At 47.6% G+C, this 23,283-nt stretch overlaps 2 protein-coding genes across 2 annotated transcripts in view; both read right to left on the bottom strand.

Annotated features, from left to right (window-relative positions):
* Mei1 (meiotic double-stranded break formation protein 1) overlaps nucleotides 1–12,772 on the bottom strand; it is a 73,864-nt gene extending 61,092 nt beyond the window's left edge. Inside the window, exons 1-5 of the mRNA XM_087898692.1 lie at nucleotides 12,761–12,772; nucleotides 10,233–10,514; nucleotides 10,023–10,085; nucleotides 8,394–8,517; nucleotides 7,615–7,665 (exon numbers count right to left, since the gene is read on the bottom strand). Of these exons, the coding sequence (XP_087754818.1) occupies nucleotides 7,615–7,665; nucleotides 8,394–8,517; nucleotides 10,023–10,085; nucleotides 10,233–10,514; nucleotides 12,761–12,772 (532 nt within the window). The remainder of the gene's footprint in view (nucleotides 1–7,614; nucleotides 7,666–8,393; nucleotides 8,518–10,022; nucleotides 10,086–10,232; nucleotides 10,515–12,760) is intronic.
* A 751-nt stretch (nucleotides 12,773–13,523) lies between these two features.
* LOC125407196 (uncharacterized) lies at nucleotides 13,524–22,327 on the bottom strand. The gene is made up of 2 exons (XM_048444563.3): nucleotides 22,079–22,327; nucleotides 13,524–17,910 (listed from the first exon to the last, which is right to left on the bottom strand). The coding sequence occupies exons 1-2, from the start codon at nucleotides 22,286–22,288 to the stop codon at nucleotides 13,612–13,614; spliced, it is 4,509 nt and encodes a 1,502-aa protein (XP_048300520.3). The 5' UTR covers nucleotides 22,289–22,327; the 3' UTR covers nucleotides 13,524–13,611.
* Nucleotides 22,328–23,283: the final 956 nt, after the last annotated feature.

The raw sequence follows: 23,283 nt of genomic DNA, 5'->3' as shown, positions 1-23,283 counted from the left end.
TGGAAGGAGGAAGCTCTTTCTTTGCCTGCGTGCTCTCGCTGACAAGTCCGTTCCTTTACTGCCATTAGAAGCTCAATTCTTTGGGGTTCTGGATCCCCGAGGAGACATCCAGCCTCACGGACTAAACACTGTTAGATTCTTGGACCATCTGTTTGTAGGCAGCCATTGTTGAACTGGTTGGACCACAGCCTGTAAGCCACTTTAATAAATCCTTTCTCTATAGGTAGATGGATAGATGAATGGATGGATAGACAGATAGATAGATATAGATAGACAAATTTATTCAGTAAATTCTATTCCTTTAGAGAACGCTAACAGATTTTGGTACCAGAGGTGGATCTAGAGAAGTAAAAGGATGAATTTTTGTTGTTGTTTTTTAAGACATGGTTTCTCTGTGTATCTCTGGCTGTCCTGGAACTCACGAGGTAAACAAGGCTGGCCTTAAACTCACAGAGATCCACCTGTCTCTGCTGAGTGCTGGGATTAAAGGTTCATACCACCACCATCCATCTGAGAAAGGTACGGAGCCATGTGGCTAATGTAGATAAGGATAATGGGGTAACATAAGTTATAAGAGCTAATAATTAGCCTGACCTAATGGGCCAATCAGCTTTATAACTTATAGAGTTCTCTGTGTGATTGATTTTCCTTGGGGTATGCCGGTTGTGGGATACCAGGTGGGACAGATACCCCAACAAGCCGACCCCTCATGTTACAATTAACCATCTCAGAATATGGTGAAGGACAGCAATGAACTCAATAACAAAACTGGCCAGCTCCAGACACACATAAACAGTATAAAGGTTTCTAAGTGTGTCCTGGAAGACAATCTTCTCTCCAGAAGTCACAGCTTGTTATGAAAAACTGATGCCCTCATTATAAAGTTGGCTGAATTACAGTGAAAATTCAAGCTATAGACATATGGAGTAGGTCTTTGATTGGCTGACTGAGGAAGAGAAGCCTAGGGCCTGGTTTACTGATGGTTCTGTACATTATGCGGGCACCACCCAGACAGAAGTGGACAGTCGCAGTGTTACAACCTCTTTCTAGACAACCCTGAACGATAGAGATGAAGGGAAATCTTCACAGTGGGCTGAACTTCCGGCAGTACACATGGTCATACAGTTTGCTTGGAAGGAGAAATACTCTGACATGCGGTTGTTCGCTGATTTGTGGGCTGTAGCCAATGGTTTGGCTGGATGGTCAGGGACTTGGAAGGAGCATGACTGGAAAACTTATGAGAAAGACATCTGGGGAAGAAGTATGTGAACAAATCTCTCCAAATGAGCAAAAAATGTGACTGTTGGCCCATGATCATGAAATCCACTAGTGTTACCACATTCCCACGGTCCTCAAACAGCTGCCCTGACAGAAAGATGGAATGGCCTTTGAAGACACAGTTACACAGCCAATCAGGTGGCCGCAGCATGGAAGGCTGGGGCAGGGGTCTCCAGAAGGCAGCATAGTCTTTGAATCAGAATCCAATATAAGGTGCAGCTTCTCCCCTTGCCAGGATCCATGGATCTGGCAATCAAGGGGTGGGAAAGGGAATAGTTCCACTCACTAGGACGCCTAGTGACCCACTAGGAAAGGTTTTTTAAAAACAATTTATTTAATCTTCTGTGCATTGGTGTGAAGATGTTAGGTCCCCTGGAACTGAGTTACAGACAGGTGTGAGCTGTCATGTGGGTGTTGGGAACTGAACCCGGGTCCTCTGGAAGGGAAATCAATGCTCTTAACCACTGAGCCATCTCTCCAGCTCCTCCACTAGGAAAGTTTTTGTCTTCTGTTCTAGTGACCTTAAATTCTGCTGGCCTAGAAGTTGAGGTTCCAGAGCAGGGAGCGCTCCTAACAGGAGCCACAACAAACATTCCATTGATCTAGGAGCTCAGACTCCTCCCTGGCCACTTTGGACTGTTGATGCTGTTAAATCAACAGGCTGGGAAAGGAATAACAGTGTTAGGAGGGCTGGTTGATCCAGATTACCCAGGGGAAACAGAAGTGCTTCTCCATGATGGAGGTAAGAAAGATATCTTGTGTGCAAGAGATCTTAGGGCAGTGGTTCTCAATTTTCCTAATGCCTAGACCCTTTACTACAGTTCTCATGCTGTGGTGAATCCCAACCGTAAAATTATCTTTGTTGCTACTTCATAACTGACTTTGCTCCTATTGCTCACCATAATGCAAATATCTGTGTTGTCTGATAGTCTTAGGTGACCCCTGTGAAAGGGTCGTTCAACCCCCAAGGGGGTCAAGATCCACAGGTTGACAACCACTGTTTTAGGGCGCCTCTTGGTGCTACCATATCCTGTGATTAAATTCAATGGGAAACTACAACATCCTAATGCCGGCAGGATGACGAAAGGCACAGATCCTGCAGGAGTGAAGCTATAGGTCATTCACTCCTCCAGGAAAAGAGCCAAGACCTGCTGAAGTGTTTGCTGAAGGTGGTAGTAACTCAGAGAAAATAGTGAATGGGAAATAGAGGAAGGTGGTGCCACCAGCGAAGGCCACGTGTCAAGCTGCAGAGATGAGGATCATAACCGACACGAGTGTTTCTAACATGTTTTGTACAGAATATGCTTGTACACATATTTGTGTTTTCTTTCCTCAACTTCTCTATCCTATAATGTAACATAAATTAGGAGATTATCAGTGGTTTTCATATTTAAACTGAGATACTAAAAAAATGTCCCTTGAGGGACATAGACACCTATATTAAACTTATAATGTGCTTGAGGTTATACGAGGAATAGTTACTAGGTCCACAGGAAACTCCAGTTTCCCAAATTCCAAAGGTGGCCCAAATAGCCAGAAATGAGCTCAGTCTGGACTATAGGATTTCTGGTGGTTAGATTAAAAAGCCAGCATTCCTCGGGAACTTATGAAACTGGTTCCCCTCTACCAAAAGGAGTCATTCCCTTACCTTTGGAGGAAGGGACTTATGGCTACCTGTGGCGCCTATCAGCATGTCAAAGCACGTGCTGGGCTCCAGGCTCCTTCAGTATCACACATTTCAAAGTCCATGCTAGTGTATAACCCTTCTCACCTCCTCCCTTACCCTCCACTCCCTCCAGCTCACAGGCTTCCCTCCCCCAGCTGCTCATTCTCCTTGTGACCCTGCCATTGTTTCCTCTCCTCCCCCCCTCTCCCTCCCTCTCTCTCTCTCTCTCCCTCTCTCTTTCTCTCTGCTCCAGACTCTTCCAGAAGCCTTTAGCTATTCTCTCATATCTGCAATAAAAACCTTCCCCTTAACAATATCACGAAGCCATCATGTAGTCGGTTTATAGTTATAACATTTTAAGCTTAAATATGACCTCGTTAAATATATAATGCACTTGCAATTTTACATGGGACAGTTATATCATATTAGGCATAATTATGATCTCATTATTTTCATTTGAAAATTAAGCATGACATAAGGAGATGTGACTGCATATCAAGTTGTCAAGGGGTGGACTTGTAATGACTATTCTTGTTTGTCAATTTGACTACATCTAAATTAAAAGCCAGATGCCTGGGTACATCTGTAAGGGATTTTTTTTTCTTAGTTAAATCATTTGAAGTGAGATGATCTACTTTTAAATCTGAATCTTTGAGGTGAGCAAATGCACCTTTAATCCAGATTCTTTTAGGTGGGAAGACCCGCCTTTAATCTGGGCCATACCTTGTGCTAGCAACCTATATAAAGGGCATAAAAGGGGAAGCTTGCTCCCTTTGCCTGCTTGCTCTGACTCTTGCTGGCAATTCCATTTCTTCACTGGCAAGATAGCTTACTTCCAGCATTACTGTAGACCAGTTGAGACATCCAGCCTCATAGACTGAATATCTCTGGATTCTTGGACCTTCTATTGGTAGACAGCCATTGTTAGACTAGTTGGACCATAGAGTGTAAGTCATTCTAATGAACCCTATATTTTTTCTATAAGTTTTGCTCCTTGAGAGAACCCTGACTAATAAATATGCGCTCTCTCTCTCTCTCTCTCTCTCTCTCTCTCTCTCTCTCTCTCTCTCTCTCTCTTTCTCTCTCCCCCATTACAGGTAAACACTGGTATTCCACAAACAGTCTTCAAGAAATCTATGTGAGGACTGATGAGATGGCTCAGCACGTAAAGGCACCTGCCCCAAACCTGATAATCTGAGTAGAAGCCACTGGTCTCACACAGTAAAGAGGACTCCTACAATCTGTCCTTTGACTTCCATAAGCATACATGGCACACATGTGCGTGCATACCTTTAAAAAATGTACTAAAATTAAAAATAAGGGGTTTGCTGTGTATGGTGGCACATGTCTTTAATCCCAGAACTCAGGAGGCAGAGGAAGGGGGATCTCTATGAGTTGAGGTCAGCCTAGTCTATATAGAGAGTTTCAGGACAGCCAAAGCTATGTAGAGAGACTCTTTTGTTTCAAAAACACGATAGACAGATTCAATGCAATGCCCATCAAAATCCCAGCAAAATTCTTCAAAGACCTCGAAAGAACAGTACTCAACTTCATTTGGAAAAGCAAAAACCCAGGATAGCCAAAACAACCCTATACAATAAAAGAACTTCTGAAGGCATCACAATCCCTGACTTCAAACTCTACTACAGAGCTACAGTACTGAAAACAGCCTGGTTCTGGCATAAGAACAGACAGCACCATGTCTGCCTGCAAACCACCATGCTTCCCATGATGACGATAATGTACTGAACCTCTGAACTTGTTGGAGTCACAGGTATTATACAATGACTGACCAACAGATCCACGGGAGAACCCAGCCCTATTGCAGAGCTTCCAGAACACTTGTCTTTCGGACAGTCACTGTCAATTCTGTAGAAACCTTATGAAATCATGGCATTTCTTCCTTCCATAATGGGATTCATTCCCAAAATACCTCAGCAGGGTCCCTTCCTCCTGTACAGGCAACAGAATGACCTTCCATGGGGCCTTAGAGCGATAACATTTACACTTTGTTCTAATGGTCAAATCTACATAAAGCCAACCCCCCCCACACACACACACAATTACCTTTGCTAACAGACCACACTCGTGGGAATTTCTAAAAGATAGGAAGACAACATGCCCACCCTCACTGACAAACAGGTCTGGGCATCCCCAAAGTTGGTTATCACAACAGAGATTGGGATGAGGGGAGTGGGTGAGTCCAGGGTTCCTATGAAATGGTTTGAAATGTCAGGTATTTCCCCTTGGATGCTGGCCCTTCCTGGGTGGTGTCACCTTCTCCAGGCACGCTGGCCCTTCCTGGGTGGTGTCCCTTTCCCAAGCGTGCTGCTTTGTCAGGTCCTACCTGGTTTTTTTTATGATTCTGAAATGCATGTGGAGACCATCATTAATGTCCGTGTGGGTTATATAGACTGGAAACCTCATGGGAGGGGAACAGTAGCAATCACAGCAAGAACAACAGGCACAGCAAAGATTGAGATGGGCATTTGAGAGGCCATAGAAAGACGGGACGTGATAAAGAGTGATGTGAGTTAATCTATTTTGTTTACCCTCAGACCCAATTAGCCAGGTTTCGCCTGCTATGGCAAATCAATCTGTCTGGACCCTGAGAGGTTTAGTGAGCTTAACCCCAAAATAAACCTCAATATGAACTGTAAGTGAGCCACCCCAATTAAATGTTTTCCTTCATAGGAGTTTCTGGGGTCATGGTGTCTCTTCACAGCAATAGAAACCCAAACTAAGGCACATGCCTAGTGCCTACAGAGGTTAAAAGCGGGCATTGATTCCCTGGAAGTGAATTACGGATGGTTGTGAGCTATTATGTGGGTGCCAGGAATTGAACCCAGGCCCTCTGTAAGGATAACAAGTGCTCTAAACCACTGAGCCATCTCTTCAGCCCTATTGTTTGCTTGAAACAGGTCCTTAGGTAGCCCAGGATGGTAGGGAGCCAAAGATGTCCTTGAATTACTGATTGTAATGGTCTGTCCTGTCCTGTCTCTTTAAGAGACAAGCCACGACTACTCCCCAAAACCCCCTCTCCGCTGAGGCAGGCTGGTCTTCAGCTTCCAGCCTGAGTTCCTTCCTTTCCCATCTCCCCCTCAAAGAAGCAGCTTCTGTCTCCCCGCCTGCTCTTCTCCTCCCTCTTCCCTTCCATACTTTCATAACCAACTAAATAAACATCCAACCTCACTCTGCATGGCATGCCTATCCATCTGCCTCTCACCCGCCGCCATGTGGCTTGTTGCCGCATGGCTCAATGCCTGGGACCAGCCACCTTCAGAGACCTGCAGCATCATAGTCCCATGGCATGCCCATCTGTCTGTCTCTCCTCGTGGCCTGCTGCAGCCACTCAGAGAACTGCACCATCCCTGCCTGGGACTGCTGCTCTCAGGACCTGCTGTTCGCTGCCTGCTGCCACATGGCCCACTGCCGTTGCCCGAGGACCTGCAGCATTTCTGCTTCTGCAGCCACCAGCAATCCACAGCATATTTTATTTAATCCATTACACTGATACCTCTGCCTCTACCTACCAAGTGCTGGGATTACAGGCATGAACCACCACGCGCGGCTCAAAAAATTAGTGTTGGCCATGTCTTCCTTCCTTTCTTTTCTTCTTTTATCTGGGGGGTGGGGTGGGGTGCGGTCTCCCCAGGTATTCCTGGCTGTCCTGGAACTCGATATGCAAACCAGGCTGGCCTCAAGCCCATGGAAATCCTCCTGTCTCTGCCACCAGAATTCTAGTATTAAAGGCATGCGCCACTATGCCCAGTGCATAGCCACCATGCATGCTTTTGTAACAGCATTCATCAAGGCCACTTATTTACCAGTCAGTCTCTTTTCCATGTAAAGGTCTGTCCTGTCCCTTTAAGAGACAGGCCTTGGGGGCTGGAGAGATGGCTCAGTGGTTAAGAGCATTGACTACTCTTCCAGAGGACCCGGGTTCAATTCCCAGCATCCACATGGCAGCTTACAACTGTCTGAAAATGCAGTTCCACAAGATCTGACACCTTCACACTAATGCACATAAAAAAAATAAATAAAATAAATAAAAAGAGACAGGCCTTGCTCACTCCTTCCCCTGTCCACTGCCACAGCAGGCAGATCTTCCTTCCTGCCTAAAGCCCAAGTCTTTCCATTTCCATCTCTCTCCCAAAGAGGCAGCTTCTGTCTTTCTCCCTTCTCCCTTTTCCCCCATTTTCCCTTCCCTTCATAGCCTACTAAATAAATACCCACTTTCTCGGCATGGCATGCCTATAGGTCTTGGTCTCTCACTCACCTGCCTGGGACCCAGCTGCCTTTGTGACCTGCCATGGTCTCAGGACCTGCTGCCTGCTACCAGGGACCTGCGGCATGGTCTCAGGACCCGCAGCCCACTGCAGCCACCAGAGGACCTGCAACATTTCTGCCACTGCAGCATTTTTATTTTTACCATTGCACTCTGGACTGTAGACTCTTAGAAGGCAGGGGCCACATCTTACCCCTAATGTCCCTAATACCTAATGCAGGACTTAGCAAAGAGCTTGTGCTCAGAAGAAACCTGGAGTTCCTTATAAACTTCTGGGTTCCCTTCTGTGTTCCAAAGTGGGCAGTTTCACTACAGCCTCAGCCACCAGGGCTGCGGTTCAGTGTGAATGGCAGGTACCACAGTTTCGGTAGGCACACCTTACCTTCAGTACAGAGGTCTGCTACACTCCCATCTTCCACGCTGTTCAACAGTCCTTGGAGCAGAGTGAGGCAAGAGATGTGTGGTTAACAGAGCCATCTGAAGATACGGTTCCTCAAAGACAGGCATCATTCTCAAACCGGCAGTTTTAAGTAATGCCCTTGCTAAATTCTACCCTCAGTAACACCTAGACTTCTCAATGACCAGTCTAAGATAGTCCATGTGCACAGAAACAGACTGTGTGCCCTGGAGTCTGACACATCTAAGGGTGAAAAGACGAATTGTGGCTGTTACTTTCTTCAAAGATCATCCTATCTCCCACAAAGGTCTAAGCAGGCCGTTGAAAGCCCCGAAAACCCCAACACAGAGCACTCAATGCATGTTAACATTCTCCCTACAAGGACTCATTCCATGGGACATTGGACTCATATAAAAGAAGGACCCACCTCACTTTACAGGTAAAGAAACCAAGGCACATAAAAAAAACAATTTGATGAATATCATAACCAAGGTCAGCGGACTCCATTCCAGGCCTCCAACCCTGACCAGAACCTCAACTGTACAGGACTCGCTTACTTCCCATAATTCACTAGCCTCTTAGATCTAATAAGGACAGTTACTCGTGTAGCTTAGGAAGGGGGCTATCTTGCTATGATTATAACAAAACAACTTGCTACTTAACAGCCATATGATACGAAACATCTAAGTCGTCTTTCCAAATCCTCCGAGGGAAAAACACGCTCCACACGCCAAGTTCATGACAGTTTTCCCTTTGATGCTCACCAAAAAGCACGCGTACCAAACGGATGCAGACTCTCTGGTCCTGAGCTACCAGCTGCGTGACCAAGGAGGTGTGTCTCACGAGAGCATCTTGGAAGCAGAACACCACGTGCTTCTTGCGCACCAACTTTGAGCGGATGAAGAGAAGTATTCATTGGCAACCAAATATAATCAGATAGCCCAAAATACTACAGCAGCCATTTAAACTGTGGGGAGAGCCACACTCCTTAGAGGGAGCATGGATAAATGCACCATTATTTGACACATATTTATACAGAAATATATAGAAACTAATGTTTCTACCTTATATTTACGTAACACGTTATTCCCAATCACTCTTCTCCACCAATACATTTGGAGGAGAGACATTCTTTTTTTGTCTCATGTAGCCCAGGCTGGTCTCAAACTCACTGTGTAGCTGAGGCTAGCTTTGAATTGATCTTCCTGCCTCTGTCACCCAAGTGCTGTAATTACAAGTGTGTGCCACCAACACATCTCAGTCCAACAATTTGGTGAAGCAAGCAAAAACCGATATTATTCCTATTTTGTGGATGAGGAAGACAGGCTCAGAGACTTTCCCAGGGACTCAAATCCAAGTCTCTAAGCAGGCATTGCTAAGGCCCATGCTCGTTCCTCTTCAACAGTCCCGGGGAAGAATTCAGGGAACCCTTCATGAGCCTCCACAGTAGACAGAGAAAACACATAAACTCTCACACTGGGCAGTTCCCTGGCCAGTTGCTGCAAAATGCTCAAGACAAAAGGGCAGGCCAAGAAAAGGGGGGAAACACTAGGCACGGCAATGTGAGCCTTTAATCCCGGATCTGGGCATATCTGTGAGGTCAAGCCCATCCTGGAGAATCTATGAGATCCTGTCTCCAAACAAGCAGCATTACTAAGGTAAGTGTAAGGACTTCTGCCTATCAAAAATGACTTCCCAAACCGGGCAGTGGTGACGGACGCACACCTTTAATCTCAACACTCAGGAGGCAGAGGCAGATGGATCTCTGTGAGTTCGAAGCCAGTGTGGTCTACAGAACGAGTTCCAGGACAGGCTCCAAAGCTATAGAGAAACCCTGTCTCAAAATTAATTAATTAATTTAAAAAAAAAAAAAGACTTCCCGTACACCCACTTCTGCCTGGCAGGAACCTCAGCCTGTCGTCATTCCTGTCATTGCAAAGCTCAAAAAAGCCGCTCTGGGGTGGAGAGACGGCTCAGAGGTTAAGAGCATTGACTGCTTTTCCAGAGGTCCTGAGTTCAATTCCCAGCAACCACATGGTGGCTCACAGTCATCTATAATGAGATCTGGTGCCCTCTTCAGACATGGAAGAAATGTTGTATACATAATAAACAAACAAACAAATAAATAAATAAATCTTTCTTTTAAGCCTCGCCCCCATTTTTCTAGGGCTAAAAGAAAGTGGGGTGGAAGAGCTGAGTCAGAACTAATTTCTTAAAGATGGAGAAGGACAGCAAACAAGGAAGCAGGTGGTGTTGGGAGGGGAGAGGAGGGTGTTGGGCGCTGAGTCTGGAGGTGTACGGGGTTCAGGAGCTCATCTAGACTCAGTGCACCCAGGGACAGGCTCATAGAAACAGGCTAAGCGACAGTAAGGACCCGCTGAGCGAAGGTCGACCTGAGCGGAGAGGGTGAGGAAGCGGGCTGCAGGGGAGACCAAAGGTGGGGGCAGCAATGGCCGCTGCAGCCGAGAGAGAGGGGCGAGCCTAGGGGAAGCGTGTGGGGTTTGGGTTTCCTTTCAGGAAAGCCTAGTTCAGAGAAATCGGTTTGCTGAGAGGGGTGAGGGAAATGGCAGCGCCAGATCCACGGGGGAGGATTTAGGTCGCACCGACACGCCGGGCTCCGGCAGCAGCTCCAGTGCGCAGGCCAGGCAGACATGAGGGGACACGGGCAGCAGCCAGCGCGGATCGTGCCGGTGATGGGTCCTCTCGAGGAGCAGCACCGCTTCTTCATTTCTCCCAAACGCTGGATGGTCAGCAGCCGTCATCTGCACCACAGCCGCCTCCAGGCTCGGGCTCTGCAGCAAGTTTTCCCGCGCAGCTTTTGCGCAAGCGCACTTGGAAGCGCGAACCGCACACGTGTACGTGCTCGTGTCTCCTGTGCGTCGATGCTGCAGTCAGCGCCAGCGAGCAGCCGATGCAAGGGCGGGTTATGTAGGCAAGGACTGGATTGTATGCAACGAAACCCGAAAGGACTGCCTAGACCTCGGCAGGAAGTGATGCTCAGTACATTGAAAGTTGAAAAGTATAAAATAGCTATCAGACTTTAAAGAAAGGAAAGAAAATTGATTTCTGCTATTATTTACTTGGGTTTGTTTATTTTAGATTTAATTTTACGTATGAGTGTTTGCCTGTGTGTATGTATGTGCACTACGTGAATGCCTGGAGCCTGCTTAGGTCAGAAGGAGGATCCGCTGGAGCTGGAGTTAAGGAGGCTCGCGAGCCACCATTTGAATGTCGGCAACCTAAACCAGGTCCTCTGCAAAAACAAGTACTCTTAATCCCTGAGCCTTCTCTCCAGCCTGCTTTTTGTTTGTTTGATTTTGTTTTGTTGAGTTTCACCCTCACGTAGTTCAGGCTGGTCTCAAAAATAAAATGCAGCGGAGGATGACTTTAAATTCCTGATTCTTCTGAGACTGAGACGGGAGAACTGCTCCATCATTTCCCCTGTGCCCCACTGCTGGGAGTCAGCAGTGTCAACTCACACTCAAGAAGAGGGGCTTTCACACGGCATGGGCAACAGGACTCCAGGTTTCAACCCTCCTGCCTTCCTCCCCCCACTCGTTAAAGACAGGGTCAACTTGTCACACAGTAACTAAGCCACAAGTTCTGTGGTAGTTTGGGATTCTATTGCTGTGAAGAGACACCCATAATCATGGCAACTCCTATAAAGGAAAAGCATTTAATTGGGGTGGCTTACATTTTCAGAGGTTTAGTTTGAAGAAAACATGTTTTTGCGAACTAGAGAAAACATGTTTTTGTGAACTAGTCGTGACCCCACCCTGCCTGTTGACTAAAATGTTTTCCTTGTTTTCCAACAGCCTGCGGGTGCTTCCCTGTCCTTCCCCTGACCCAGCAACCACCCCTCCAGCCTTTGACATAACCAATCATAATAAATGCCTTTAAAATGAGCCAATCCCTGCGTTTGACAAACAACCCACTGTACCTCCTCCCTGAATATGTGGTTTTTTGCTTTTAAAAGTAGCCTGGAATAGCTAGTCGGGGCTTCTCTCCCTCACCTGGCTAAGGAGCCCGTTTGCGCAAACGAGAATAAACTTCCTCTTGCTTTTGCATCAACCGGACTAGTGAGTGGTTTCTTGGAGCGACCCTCCTGAGGAGTTAGCATCCTCCTGAGGAGTTGGGGTCTAACAAGTTCAGTATCATCACGGTGGGTCATGGTGCTGGGCAGGCAGACATTGTGCTGGAGAAGTGGCAGAGTGTCCTACTACATCTTAAAGGAAGCAGTCTGAAACACTGGTGTGGCCTCAGCATATGTGAGACCTCAAGGATCACCCCCAAAGTGACATACTTCCTCCAACAGGGCCACACTCATAACAGTATCACTCCCTGTGAGTTTATGGGGTCAGTTACATTCAAACTACCACAAGCTGCCTCTCCTCGCTTTGTGTATTTGTTTTACAGAACTTCTTGACTCCAGCTTAGGCTGCCATATTGAAATTACCTGATGCGAGTGAGAAGGAAACATGGAACACACAACAAATCCACTTAGGAGTTTATTAGAGGGGGTGTGTATATGCCTGGGGAAGTCAGTGTGCAGGGAGAGAGAAAGAGAGAGAAAGATAGCACTTCCAGCTTTTTTGTTTTGTTTTAGTTTGGTTTGGTTTTTCAAGACAGGGTTTCTCTGTAACTTTGGAGTCTGTCCTGAAACTAGCTCTTGTAGACCAGGTTGGCCTTGAACTCACAGAGATCCACCTGCCTCTGCCTCCCAATTGCTAGGATTAAAGGCATGCTCTACCACCACCCAGCATTTTTTTCCCCACTTTTTTTTGTTTTTTGTTTTTTGTTTTTTTCCTAGACAAGGTTTCTTTGTAGCTTTGGTGCCTGTTCTGGAACTAGCTCTTGTAGACTAGGTTGGCCTCAAACTCACAGAGATCTGCCTCTGCCTCCCAAGTGCTAGGATTAAAGGCATGCGCCACCACCACCTGGCTATTCCCCACCTTTAAGTTGGAGGTGCGTCCAACTTTTAAAAGCTGCTTAGCACATGAGCACGGGGGTTGGCATGGCTATGGCATGTGCAGGTGACAGGGCTCACGCATGTGTGCAAGGACTTAGCTGAGTCATACATGAATGATGTAATCCACGCCGCACGTGGGTCATGCGGGGCCCTTTAACATACCTGGGGGGCCATTAGGCACTTCTCTCTGAGGGCTTGTCTACACATGTATGGCTCCTAGAACCCAGAAGTATCAGTCTTATTGTGTCTGAAATCATAACACATATACTCCTGAGCATGGGGCCATCCATTTGAGTATAGTTGACCTACCAAGAGCTACACCTTAAAGAAAACTGACTCTCCCCTTTCACAGAGACCATCAAGTCTGCAGGGCTTCCCAGGAGTGGAGGCTTCTTCACTCCTTCCCGCTCCATGCTAGGATGCTGACTGGCTTGATCTTGCAAAAGTCTTGTGCAGGCGATCACAGCTGCTGTGAGTTTATGAGTGGAGCAGTTCTGCCAGGTCCAGAAGACATGGTTTCTCTCTGGCCCTCTTTTGTTGCCTTTTACCATCTTTCTGTTCCCTCTTCCTCAATGGTTTCTCAGCCTTGACAGGACTTCAAAGGGGTCTGAATAATAATGTCTCATGCAGAGGACGACCCCACCTCCAAACAACCGGGGCTGAGTACCCTGCTTCGATCAGGATTAGTTGGGAATGGGGCAAGACAAAGCCATGATACATTCTCAATGGACTCTACCATGAGGAGCTAGGAACATGGGGGAAGGGCTAAGAAGGTTAGGGCTGGTAGTAGATGATACTGGATTGTCCTACACTCTGCTAGCCCTCAAAACTGCAGGGTAGAAGTGGAATGCTGACCCTAAAGAACCCCAAATCCCAAAAGAGAACAGTCGGACAATACACCAAAGCATCTGCAGCCCTACAGAATCCAAATAACCAATTTATTAGAGGCCTTGGGACTAAGCAGATCACTCTCATGACATTTAGGGCACGCCCTAAGGACTTCAGCCCGTGGCCTACTTTTTAAGACCACAGTGTCTGAGAAAATATCTCAAGTGCCTCATAAAACCAAACTTTTGTGAAACTGCTGAATTTGGGGGTGCCCCATTTGGGTTCCCAGGCGTCTCATGCTCCTTGTAGCTCTCCATCTGGGGAGCAGTTACCCCTACACAGCATTGCTCTGGTGGCTCAAGGTTCCTCTCTAAAGCAGTGGGGGCACTGGTGCTGTCTGCCCTTGTATATGGGTCACTCACTTTGGAAAGTGGGGTAGGATTCCTCAGCGTAAGAAAGGGGGCTGGGCGCTGGGGCTTAGGCGCCTGTGGCGATCGTGGCATCTTGCTCAAGATTGTCATGCTCAGCCTGGCTGTGGCAGAGTGGACATTGTTTTTGAAGCTGGAGACACGTGCAGAAGAGGGGAAAGGCGGCTGCCAGGCCCCTCTGCCCTCTGCAGGTCCCGTGCTTCTACTTCTCCAGTGTGGGGGCTGCTGGCATTTGAGTTTGGGGAGCTCAGAGGCTTCCCTTGGTATGCATTCCTTCTTCCAGTGGCTGTGGCCCTCTGTACAGGATAAGGCCCTCACTCTGCTGGAAGCCCTCTCTTCTACGTGGGAGACTCGAGGCCTGACCATTTTTCTGCCCCTGCTGCTCTCAGTGGAAAGCTCTTGGACCTGCCCTGGGCCACACCAGCTCTTTGACTCTGCTGCTGGCCTGGGATTCCTCCGAGCAGGGATATTGGCCTTCGGGGTCTCCTCTTGGATCTGTGGTTCTCTTGCGCCCCCTGGTGGTTTGTTTCTCCTGGGTTTCTTAGGCGGCATGGAGCTGCCCATTGGCTCTGACTTGGGTGGCCTACACTTCTCCAGAGCCTGGACTTGGGTAGAAAGTTTTGAGCTTTTTCTTTCAAGAACCGGACAGCTTTGAGACCTGTCTGGAGACTCAGGGCCTAACAGGGATCCCTGGGTCTCACAATGCCGTTCCTGCTGCCTTTGACGATCCTGGTTGGTGCGTACTCCAGGCAGCCTCACGCCAGCCCGAGGTAAAGAGCAAGGTTCTAAGAAGTGAAAAAGCAAGTAAGACTCTAGGATTCGCCGAGGGAGGCCCCACCTCAGGTGTGCAATCCTCCTCTTCATAAGGGATTCCAGGAGCAGATGCTTGCTCTTCTTGAGGGCTGACCCTTTGGGCAGGGCGGTGAGAACAAGGGGTGCACTTGCCAGAGCTGGGGCAGCTTGCGAGACTTGGGGACACAGGAGGAAGGGAAAGACAGAGGATGCCTGAGACTGTGGGTGGGGGTGCTGACATGTCATGGAAGCCTTTCCTGCACCCACCCGTTTGTCCCTTTCTTGTCTTCTTTGAGATCCAGGTTGGGCCCCCTGGGAGCTTTCACTGTTCTTCTGGGCAGGGTCTGTGCTCTGGCTACTGAGATGTTCTTCAGGACAGGGGACAGAATCTACACCATTTCCACCTACTGGCTGCTTGTGCCTAAAAACGAGGGAAGCTGGCTGAACCAAGCTGTACTTCCTGCTCCTGGTTCCCACTGTCACAGAAGAGTTACCTTGGAGACGGGGCCTGACAGCATCCTTTGTTCTGACATGGCCCTTGCCTCCTCTCCTCCTCATATGAGACTGTTCAGAATCCTCAGCACTGCATTTTCTCTGGGCCCCCACATCCTGGATTTCTGCAGCAGCATCTGGACCCTTGCTCTGGATTCTTTGCCCCCGGGTCTGAATCTTTCCCTCTCTTTCATTACCTGACTGTCTCTGGTCCTGTCCCATCGAGGGTTGGGTCTCTGGGCCACCATCACTCGTGAAATTTCTCACGTTTCTCTTCCCTTGATTTTGAATTTCTGCATCATCCCCATCTCTGAAATTTTGCTGGGTCTTCCACTCTGACAAGTAGGTCCGTCCATTAGCTTCATTTAACGCTCTCTGATTCTTTCTGCTGGCTCCCTGGATCTTTCTGCCATCCTTGCCTCCAGCCTCTCTCCAGTTTCTCTTCTCCAGCACCCCATTTTCTGAAGCGGTCTCTCCTCTAGCCTGCTCCCAGCTCCCCCACCTGGTAGAACAGCTCCCTCCAGTTCCAGTCAACTGTTCCTGGTTCTTGCTCTCAGGTCTCTGGGTCTTTACATGATTGTCTCCAGGTTCTCTCTGGTTTCTCTTCTCTGGAGCCTGCACTTCCGTTCCATCCTCATGTCCCACCTGCGTCTGGTTGTTTGACTCTAACAAATGGGTATTTGTATCCATGTTACTTCCTAACCCGGTCTGGCTTTCCTTCGTGGCTGCCTTGGTTTCTGTACCTTCCTCTCCTCCACCTCCTTGCGGGAGTCTCATTCCTTGTGTTAGAACTCCTGCACCATCCTCATGCCCAGCCTTCTCTGCCTCCTTGCACCCTGCTGTGTGGGTTGTATCATCAACATGACTACGTGATATTTCTTCCCAGTTCTCTGCCTCAGATATCTGCTTATTTATACTATTGTCTCTTGTCTGCTCCTGATTCTTCTGTTTTGGTGTGTGAATCTTTTTATGAAATCCATTTCCTAACCAATCCCGATTTTCTTCCCCAGGTGTCTGGGACCGTGCTTCATCCTCACCTTCAGCCCCTCTCGGGTCTCCCTCCCCTGGTGCCAGCTCATCCCCCCCATTTTTCCTTCCAGTCTTTCCCTCACTCTTGCTCTCTACTGGGTAAGGCTGAGTTTTACCTCCACGCTGACCCTGATTCTCAGCCTCAGGTATCAGGCTCCCTGCAGCATATTCCCCTCCGACCTGATCCTGATTTCCCCAATATGATATCTTGAGTCCTCTGTCAGTTGCAATCAGCACCAGTCTCTGGTTTCCCCAGCACGGAGCCTGGAGCACCACCCAGTCCTCTTCTCTTATCTCCCTGAGCTTCTTTGTCCCCACACAAACTTCTCTTGACAGATTCTGGTCCTCTCTTTTAGATACTTGGGTCTGCCTGGCATGCTCGTTTCCGCCCCGTTCTTGCTTCTTCCCCGCTGGAGTCTGGACGTCATTCTGAGTTCTAATACATCCTTGTTTCTCCCACCACAGGACCTGGGTCTTTCCATTGTCCTGTGATTTGACTTCCCTCAGGTTCTCCCTCCCAGATGTCTGGATTTTCACACCAACCTCACCTCCAGTCTCCTCGTTTCTTCCTTCCCCTGCCTCAGTGTCTGTCCCAGTATTCCCTCCAGTCTGGTCTTGTGTCCCCTGAGTTAGCATTTGGGAATTCTCACTATTCCTACTTCCAGTCCAGCTCTGTGTTTCCGATCCTTGGTCCTGGACCTCTGCCTCTTCCTTCCTTCCAGCTTCTTTCTCATTCTTCTTTCCCATTACCAGAGTCTCCAGTGCATCCTCCTTGCCCTCCCACTCTGGTGTCTGAGTTGCTATGTCGGTTTTACCTTGGAATTCTTCTTGATCCTCTCCCATAAGAGCCTGGGTAGAAGGATTCTTATCCCCAGGTTCCTTGGTTTTCTTCCATACTTTCTCAGTTTGTTCTCTATCTTCAGATCCCATTTGTTCTTGCTTCTCCCGCCCTGGCATTGAGATCTCTCCATCAGTTTCCATGATTAGTCTCCGGTTTCCACACCCCAGGGCCTTGGCCTTCTCCACTCCAAAGTCTACTGGGAGGAAGCCTCCAGATGCTTGTATTTCTGAAGCAACCTCCCTTCTGCTCTCTCTCTTGTTTGTGCGTTGTGGAGTAGCTTCACCATAGTCTCTGTCTACTGTCTGGGTTTTACCCTGTGGTTCTGAGGGATCTTGTGGGCTATCCGGGGACTTCTCGGTGGGCAGTTCCAATTGTTGGTTAAGAGGACCAGGCAGAAACCTTCTGAGGCAGAACTTTGACCTCTGAACTACAGGGAAGTTTAGAGGGGAGATGGCTAAAGTTGTGGAGGTGAGGTGGTACTTCAGGCTAACAGACTCTCCTGGCACCACCTCCTCCTGGGAGGGGGGCTGCATTCTTTGGCACATGTCCAGGGAAGGGTGGGCCTGGCTATTGCTAGAACACCAGGGGACCTGCCATACTTCCCAAGAACTGTCCCGAGGAAAAAGACAAGTGCTGCTTGAAAAGGAAGAGGTACAAAGCATGGGCTCAGAAGAGGTGGGGACAAGCCAAGGCAGGTCTTGGCATGAGTTCTGCGGTGACGGTAGATACTGGGTGGCCCACTGTTGCCTGACATTCTTCCTGTGTCCCCATCTCTGCTTCTGTGTCCACTGTTGCACAGGAACATCCAGGTCCCTGATTCTTCCAAGAGTAAAGAACTGGGGAATCATCTCAAAGCAAGCTTCGTGTCTGGTGGATGGCACTGCCCGTCTCTGCGGTGGCACCTGTAAAAGTGAGGACCGAGAAGCAAAGCTCTGACATACACATTCTTCCCGCCGTTCCTTACAGATCTGACTAAATGTCCCACTACCCAGATGAAGGTGCTTGGGCTAAGTGGGAGGCACTTCCCATAGGCAAACAGCATCTATTCACCCCGAAATACTGAGAGCTTGCTCTGAGTCAGGCGCCGTTCTGTGTGTTGGGTACCAATGTAAATAAGATAAAGTCCATACTGGGGATCATATTCTAGACATGGAGAAGACAATAAGCAAATACATAACTATTGGGCAAGGGATGTGGCTCAATTCATAGAGTCTGTGCCAAGCACAGGAAGAATCCTCTCCAATAATCTCTGCACTCAGAGAGTAGACAAAGGAGGATCAGAAATTCAGAGTCGTAGCAAGTTAGAAGCCAGCCTGGGCTATATGAGGCCCTTTTCTTAAACAAAACAAAAATACATGTTATCACTCCCCCCCAAAAAAAAGCATTTGAATGGAAATAAATGCATAGGAGGGGCTGCAGTTAACTCCGCTAGACAGAAGAGTCAAGGAAGGCCTCTCAGAGGAAGTGCTATCTGGCTGGAAAATTGAATGAGGTTAGGGGCAAGCCAAGTGACACCAGAGTACGACAGGCAGAAAAGACATTAAGTGTAAAGACCCCGGGAAGAGAACAAGAAAGATTATGTCCATAGGACAGCAAAGACGCTCAGTGATAGCTTACTGTTGTTCAGTGGCACAGCACAGTGCCTAGTGTGTGAGACCCTAAGTTCTGCCCCAGCGTTAAAAAACAAGGAAGAAAGAGAAGGAGCACCCATGTGGTCAGAATGGAGCCAGCACCAAGGAGAACCCTGGAAGATGAGGCCAGAGATGGGTGCAGGCTAGACCCTATCAGGCCTTGGAATTGAGGCCAGGGTTTTGGTTTTGTTCTGAATTTTGTAGGGAGTGGACTCACAGAAACCACTCTAGGGTTTTATGTAGCACAGAGTTTTGCTCTGTTTTGAAGTCTGTCTGGCAGACAAGCACGGTGTTGGGCAGCAGGTTAATGTAGAACGCTTGCCCTGTGACTTCATACAGGTCTGCACTAGCAGCACTACCAGCAGCTACAAGTCACATTGTGGGGCTTCAGGGCGTCTTTTCAGTGCTGGAATTCGAACCCAGGATCTTCTAGTCTGGTCGGGGTTTTTTGTTTGTTTGTTTGTATTTTAGATTTTTGTGATAGGGTTTCTCTGTAGCTTTGGGGCCTGTCCTGGAATTCACTCTGTAAACCAGACTGGCCTCAAACACACAGAGATCTGCCTGCCTCTGCCTCCCGAGTGCTGGGATTAAAGGCGTGCGTCATCACTACCCAATTTAGTCTGGATTTTTGAAGCGTATTTTGTTTGTTTGCTTGCTTGCTTGCTTGCTTGCTTGCTTGCTTGCTTGTTTTGTGTGGAATAAGAGGAGACAAGGCTTGAAACAGAGTCTATTACTCCTCCTGATCTGCATCCTGGGTCCTGAGTGCTGGGATTACAGGTATAAACCACCATACCCAGTTTGCTTTTCTCTTTTTCTTTTGAGACAGGGTCTCTCTAGATAGCCCTGGCTGTCCTGGAACTTACTATATAGACACGGCTTTCCTTGAACTCACAGCGACGCCTGCCTTTGCCTCCTGAGTGCTAGGATTAAAGGCGTGTGCCCCATGCCCAGTCTCATGCCTGGTTTTCATTGCTAGTGTTTGAAGCCAAATGCTGATGGCCTTGTCAGAGGAGTAGCAGGTGGCGATTGAAGTTCCAGGTGTCAGCCTCCCAGGAGGAAACGCTGTGATGGGCCACTTTAGGCAAGGCCACGGGACTGCAGACCCTGGGATGTCTTTTGCTTCTGCTGTGCCTTTACATGATTGCTGCAGCTCTCTGTCTCTGGTACCCAGCATGGTGTGTGTGGATGTGGGGAGAGCTCCACTGCCTGTGATAGAGTGTGTTCATCTCGTGGAAACATCCTGTTCTACCGGGCACTTTTATCTGTAGATTGTCAAGATGACCCCTCCCTAAGCTGTACTGTCTAAACTGATAATAATAATAACGATAGCCTATACAGAGTTTTGATGAATAAAAATAAATACAAGGATATGTTTCACAGATAAGGCCTATAAATTCCACCTTAGGAGCTACTTAGGAGCCAGGCTGACTCTAATTCTCTTAATGCTGAAAAGAGGCAGTGGTGGCACACTCCTTTAATCCCCAGCACTCCGGAGGCAAAAACAGGCAAATCTCTGAGTTCGAGGCCAGCTTGGTCTACAGAGCGAGTTCCAGGACAGACTCCAAAGCTACAGAGAAACCCTATCTGAAAAACAAACAAAAAGAGGCTGCCATGTGCCATTAGCTAAAATAAAGCTTCAAAATAACTTCAGTTTAGAGCAGATGCCTTGATAAGGTTTTAAGATAAATATCCTCAAGCCAGGCGGTGGTGGCACACGCCTTTAATCCCATCACTCGGAAGGCAGAGGCAGGAGGAACTCTGTGAGTTCGAGGCCAACCTGGTCTACAAGAGCTAGTTTCAGGACAGGCTCCAAGGCTACAGAGAAACGCTGTCTCGAAAAACCAAAATAAATAAATAAATACCCCCAGAAAACAAGCTAAAGTTCACAAGAACACATAGCTGAGCTGTCTGATTCATTAGGCTAGGGTAGGGTCCAAAATACAATATACACCCCGACTGTGCTAGCTTTCCTTGCTAGGTTTGGTTGATGACCAAAGGTGATGATTAATTCCTTATATTCATTTCTGCCCTCAACCTCATGATATTAAAAAAAACTATTAAGAGTGGATATGTACCCTAAAAATTTAAAGTAGAGCTGATTCTTTTTCATATACAAAAGCTTAGGTTTATGATTCCCTTAAGACTCCTTAAGACTTTAAAACTAAGGAAGAAAAAAGGACTTTAAGACTTAATCCCTTAAAGACTTCTTTCAAGATGAGTAATCGAGCAATTTGCCCTTTCTTTGTAGCTGCAAAATGCAGCCTGCCAATAAAAAAAACCCAACAAGAACACCTTGTATGCCCACACAATTAATCTATACCAAGTTGCTTGGGCATGAATGGCTGTGGGTTCTTGTGGAAATTTGTTTCTCCCCTGTAGTATGTAAAATGTTTCATCCTGTAAGGGAGATGAAAAAACCTGTTTTTGCTGTATTCGTTATAACCGTTCACTTGAAAAGCAGAATGAAACCACCTTGTAAATCCTGTATTGCCTAAAAAACTTTGTTGGGTTATAGAAGCTGTAGAAAAAAAAGCATACAGTAGAAAGAACAGAGAAAGAACAAGAGAAAACAGAGAATAAAGACAGAAGCCATCAAGAGAGCGTGTGAATGTTTCTTTTCCTAAACCCCCTCAGAGAGAAAAGTCTAGTTTACACCTACTCTGTGAATTCCTCTCAAGGCCCTGTGCTGCTGGAGGCTGGCCCCCCAGATAGCAGTAGCCAAGGCTTTATAACTGGCTAAACATTCTCTCTCTCACTAAGCAACACTTCTTACTTGAGGACCTGTTTCTTTTGTCTTTCCTTTTATATCTTGCAAAACAGAGTTCCATAGCCCTGGCTGACTGGGAACTAGACATGTAGACCAGGATGGCTTCAAACTTGGGGCAGTCCCCGCCTCTGCCTCCTGAATGTTGGGATTACAGGCTTGTACCAACCACCACACACACTAGCCCATGTGTACATGCCATAGCATAGGTGTGGAGGTTAGAGAACAATCTGTGGGACTTCTTTTTCTCCTTTCACCTCGTGGGTTCTGGGGATCAAAGTCAGGTCATCAAGCTTGGCAGCAATCACTTTTACCCACTGAGCCATAATTATGTGTACATAACTTTTTTAAAAGGAGAAAGGAAGGTTACTCCAGGCAGATGCAGACAGCCGTTACCATGGTCCAGAACTACATGCTGGCAGCTCTGCCTGGGAGGTGTAGTGACGTCTCCAGAAGTCATAGCTATGAGTGATGGATCGCATGGAGGGTTCCTAAAACTTGCAAATGGATTGAGTGTATGGAGTGAGGAACAGAGGCGAATCTGGGGTATCTCCTGGGTTTAAGGCTTAGATGTTGATTACACAGACCAGCCTAAGCTCTTTAGTTCATCTCTGATACACAAGACACAGAACAGGGTGACAAACAATTGTGATGCTAAGGAAGTGGCCCCTTTACCTTGGTGGCATTCCTCTTGCTGGTCCTGGAGACCCGGTACCAATACTGTTGGATCTGCCAGATCAGAAAGAGGCAGAAGACAATCAGATTACCACAACACCGAGGATCCCTGCAGCTTCGATCCTGAGGCAGTAGGCCCCTTACTGGCTCCCACTCAGGGCCCTGGAATGGACCCACCACGGCACAGGCTCCCAGAAGTGGCAGCAACATGGCAAAGATTAGGTCAGGTAGATGGTGTTTTAGGGGAGTGAGAAGGAAACACTGGTGTGGCTGGCTCAGCCAGTTTGGGATGACGTACCCCTTACTTCATAGTACCTCTGTCACTGAGGCCACCTCACAAAGGAGCCTGCCTGCTGCTGCACTTTCAGCTCTAGCTAATAGTTCTGGCTAGCAGGCTCTTGGGAGAGGAAACCTCTCCTGGCCAGACCAGACTAGGCTCAGACAGGAGCTCCAAGATGGAGTGTTATGCCTCCATGTGGCCAAATGGCTAAAAAGCAGGTTGGGTACAAGCGCGAGACCTACTTGCTACGGACCGGCTCAAGGGAGCCACTCAGACCTTAAGGGAATCAGGGCGAAGGCACAGGAGAAATCAGGATACGGCGAGGAAAAGTGACACACAGACACTCTCAATGTTTTTGAGACATGCTGTTGCGATTTACTTACTTCAGTGCAGGATTATATATTATTACAAACAAAGAACTTGGCAAAGGCATACATCATCAGATCATAAAATAGAAAAGAACGGCATAAAACAGTTTTACAAAGAGAATCTTTAAAGATGCTTTGGCATGAGTACAAGGACTTTTGCTTCCTTACATTTGTAAAGTTACCCCTTCTTTTTTCTTGTTATTAGAGAGACCATTGTTCTTGAGTTAGCCCACCTTTATCAGCTTGTACCAGGTGGGTGACTTGGGCTCAGCTAAGTGACCTTGTGTGTCTGGGTGAGAAAGAAGAAGAAGGCTACTATCTTCCTGGAAAAACTTTCTGAGACTCATTTTGTACCATTAATCTCAACTCCTTTCCCTTCCCGACTCTCAGGGTCAGATGTTGTAATTAGCCTAGGTTTTCTGGCCATAAGGAAGGTTGCATAGGCCTCCTGTTAAGTTGCACATAAATGCCTAATGCTGTTTTCCTGTAGAAGGCTTCTAAGGTTTTTTCTACTAAGATTAACTCCTTTTATTTCACATCGTCAAGGAATTGTCCTA

This window comes from Myodes glareolus, chromosome 19 (assembly GCF_982192425.1).
Source record: "Myodes glareolus chromosome 19, mMyoGla1.1, whole genome shotgun sequence".
Taxonomy (NCBI): Eukaryota; Metazoa; Chordata; class Mammalia; order Rodentia; family Cricetidae; genus Myodes; species Myodes glareolus.
This window is presented reverse-complemented; position numbering and strand designations above follow the sequence as displayed.

Bases quoted from the DNA above. Each gene is read 5' to 3' on its own strand.
- LOC125407196 (XM_048444563.3), bottom strand. From the start codon at position 22,288: ATGTTGCTGCCACTTCTGGGAGCCTGTGCCGTGGTGGGTCCATTCCAG. The intron at 17,911-22,078 runs GTAAAGGGGCCA...TCACTTTTACAG, and splicing joins GCAAGAGGAATGCCACCAAG to GTGCCACCGCAGAGACGGGC.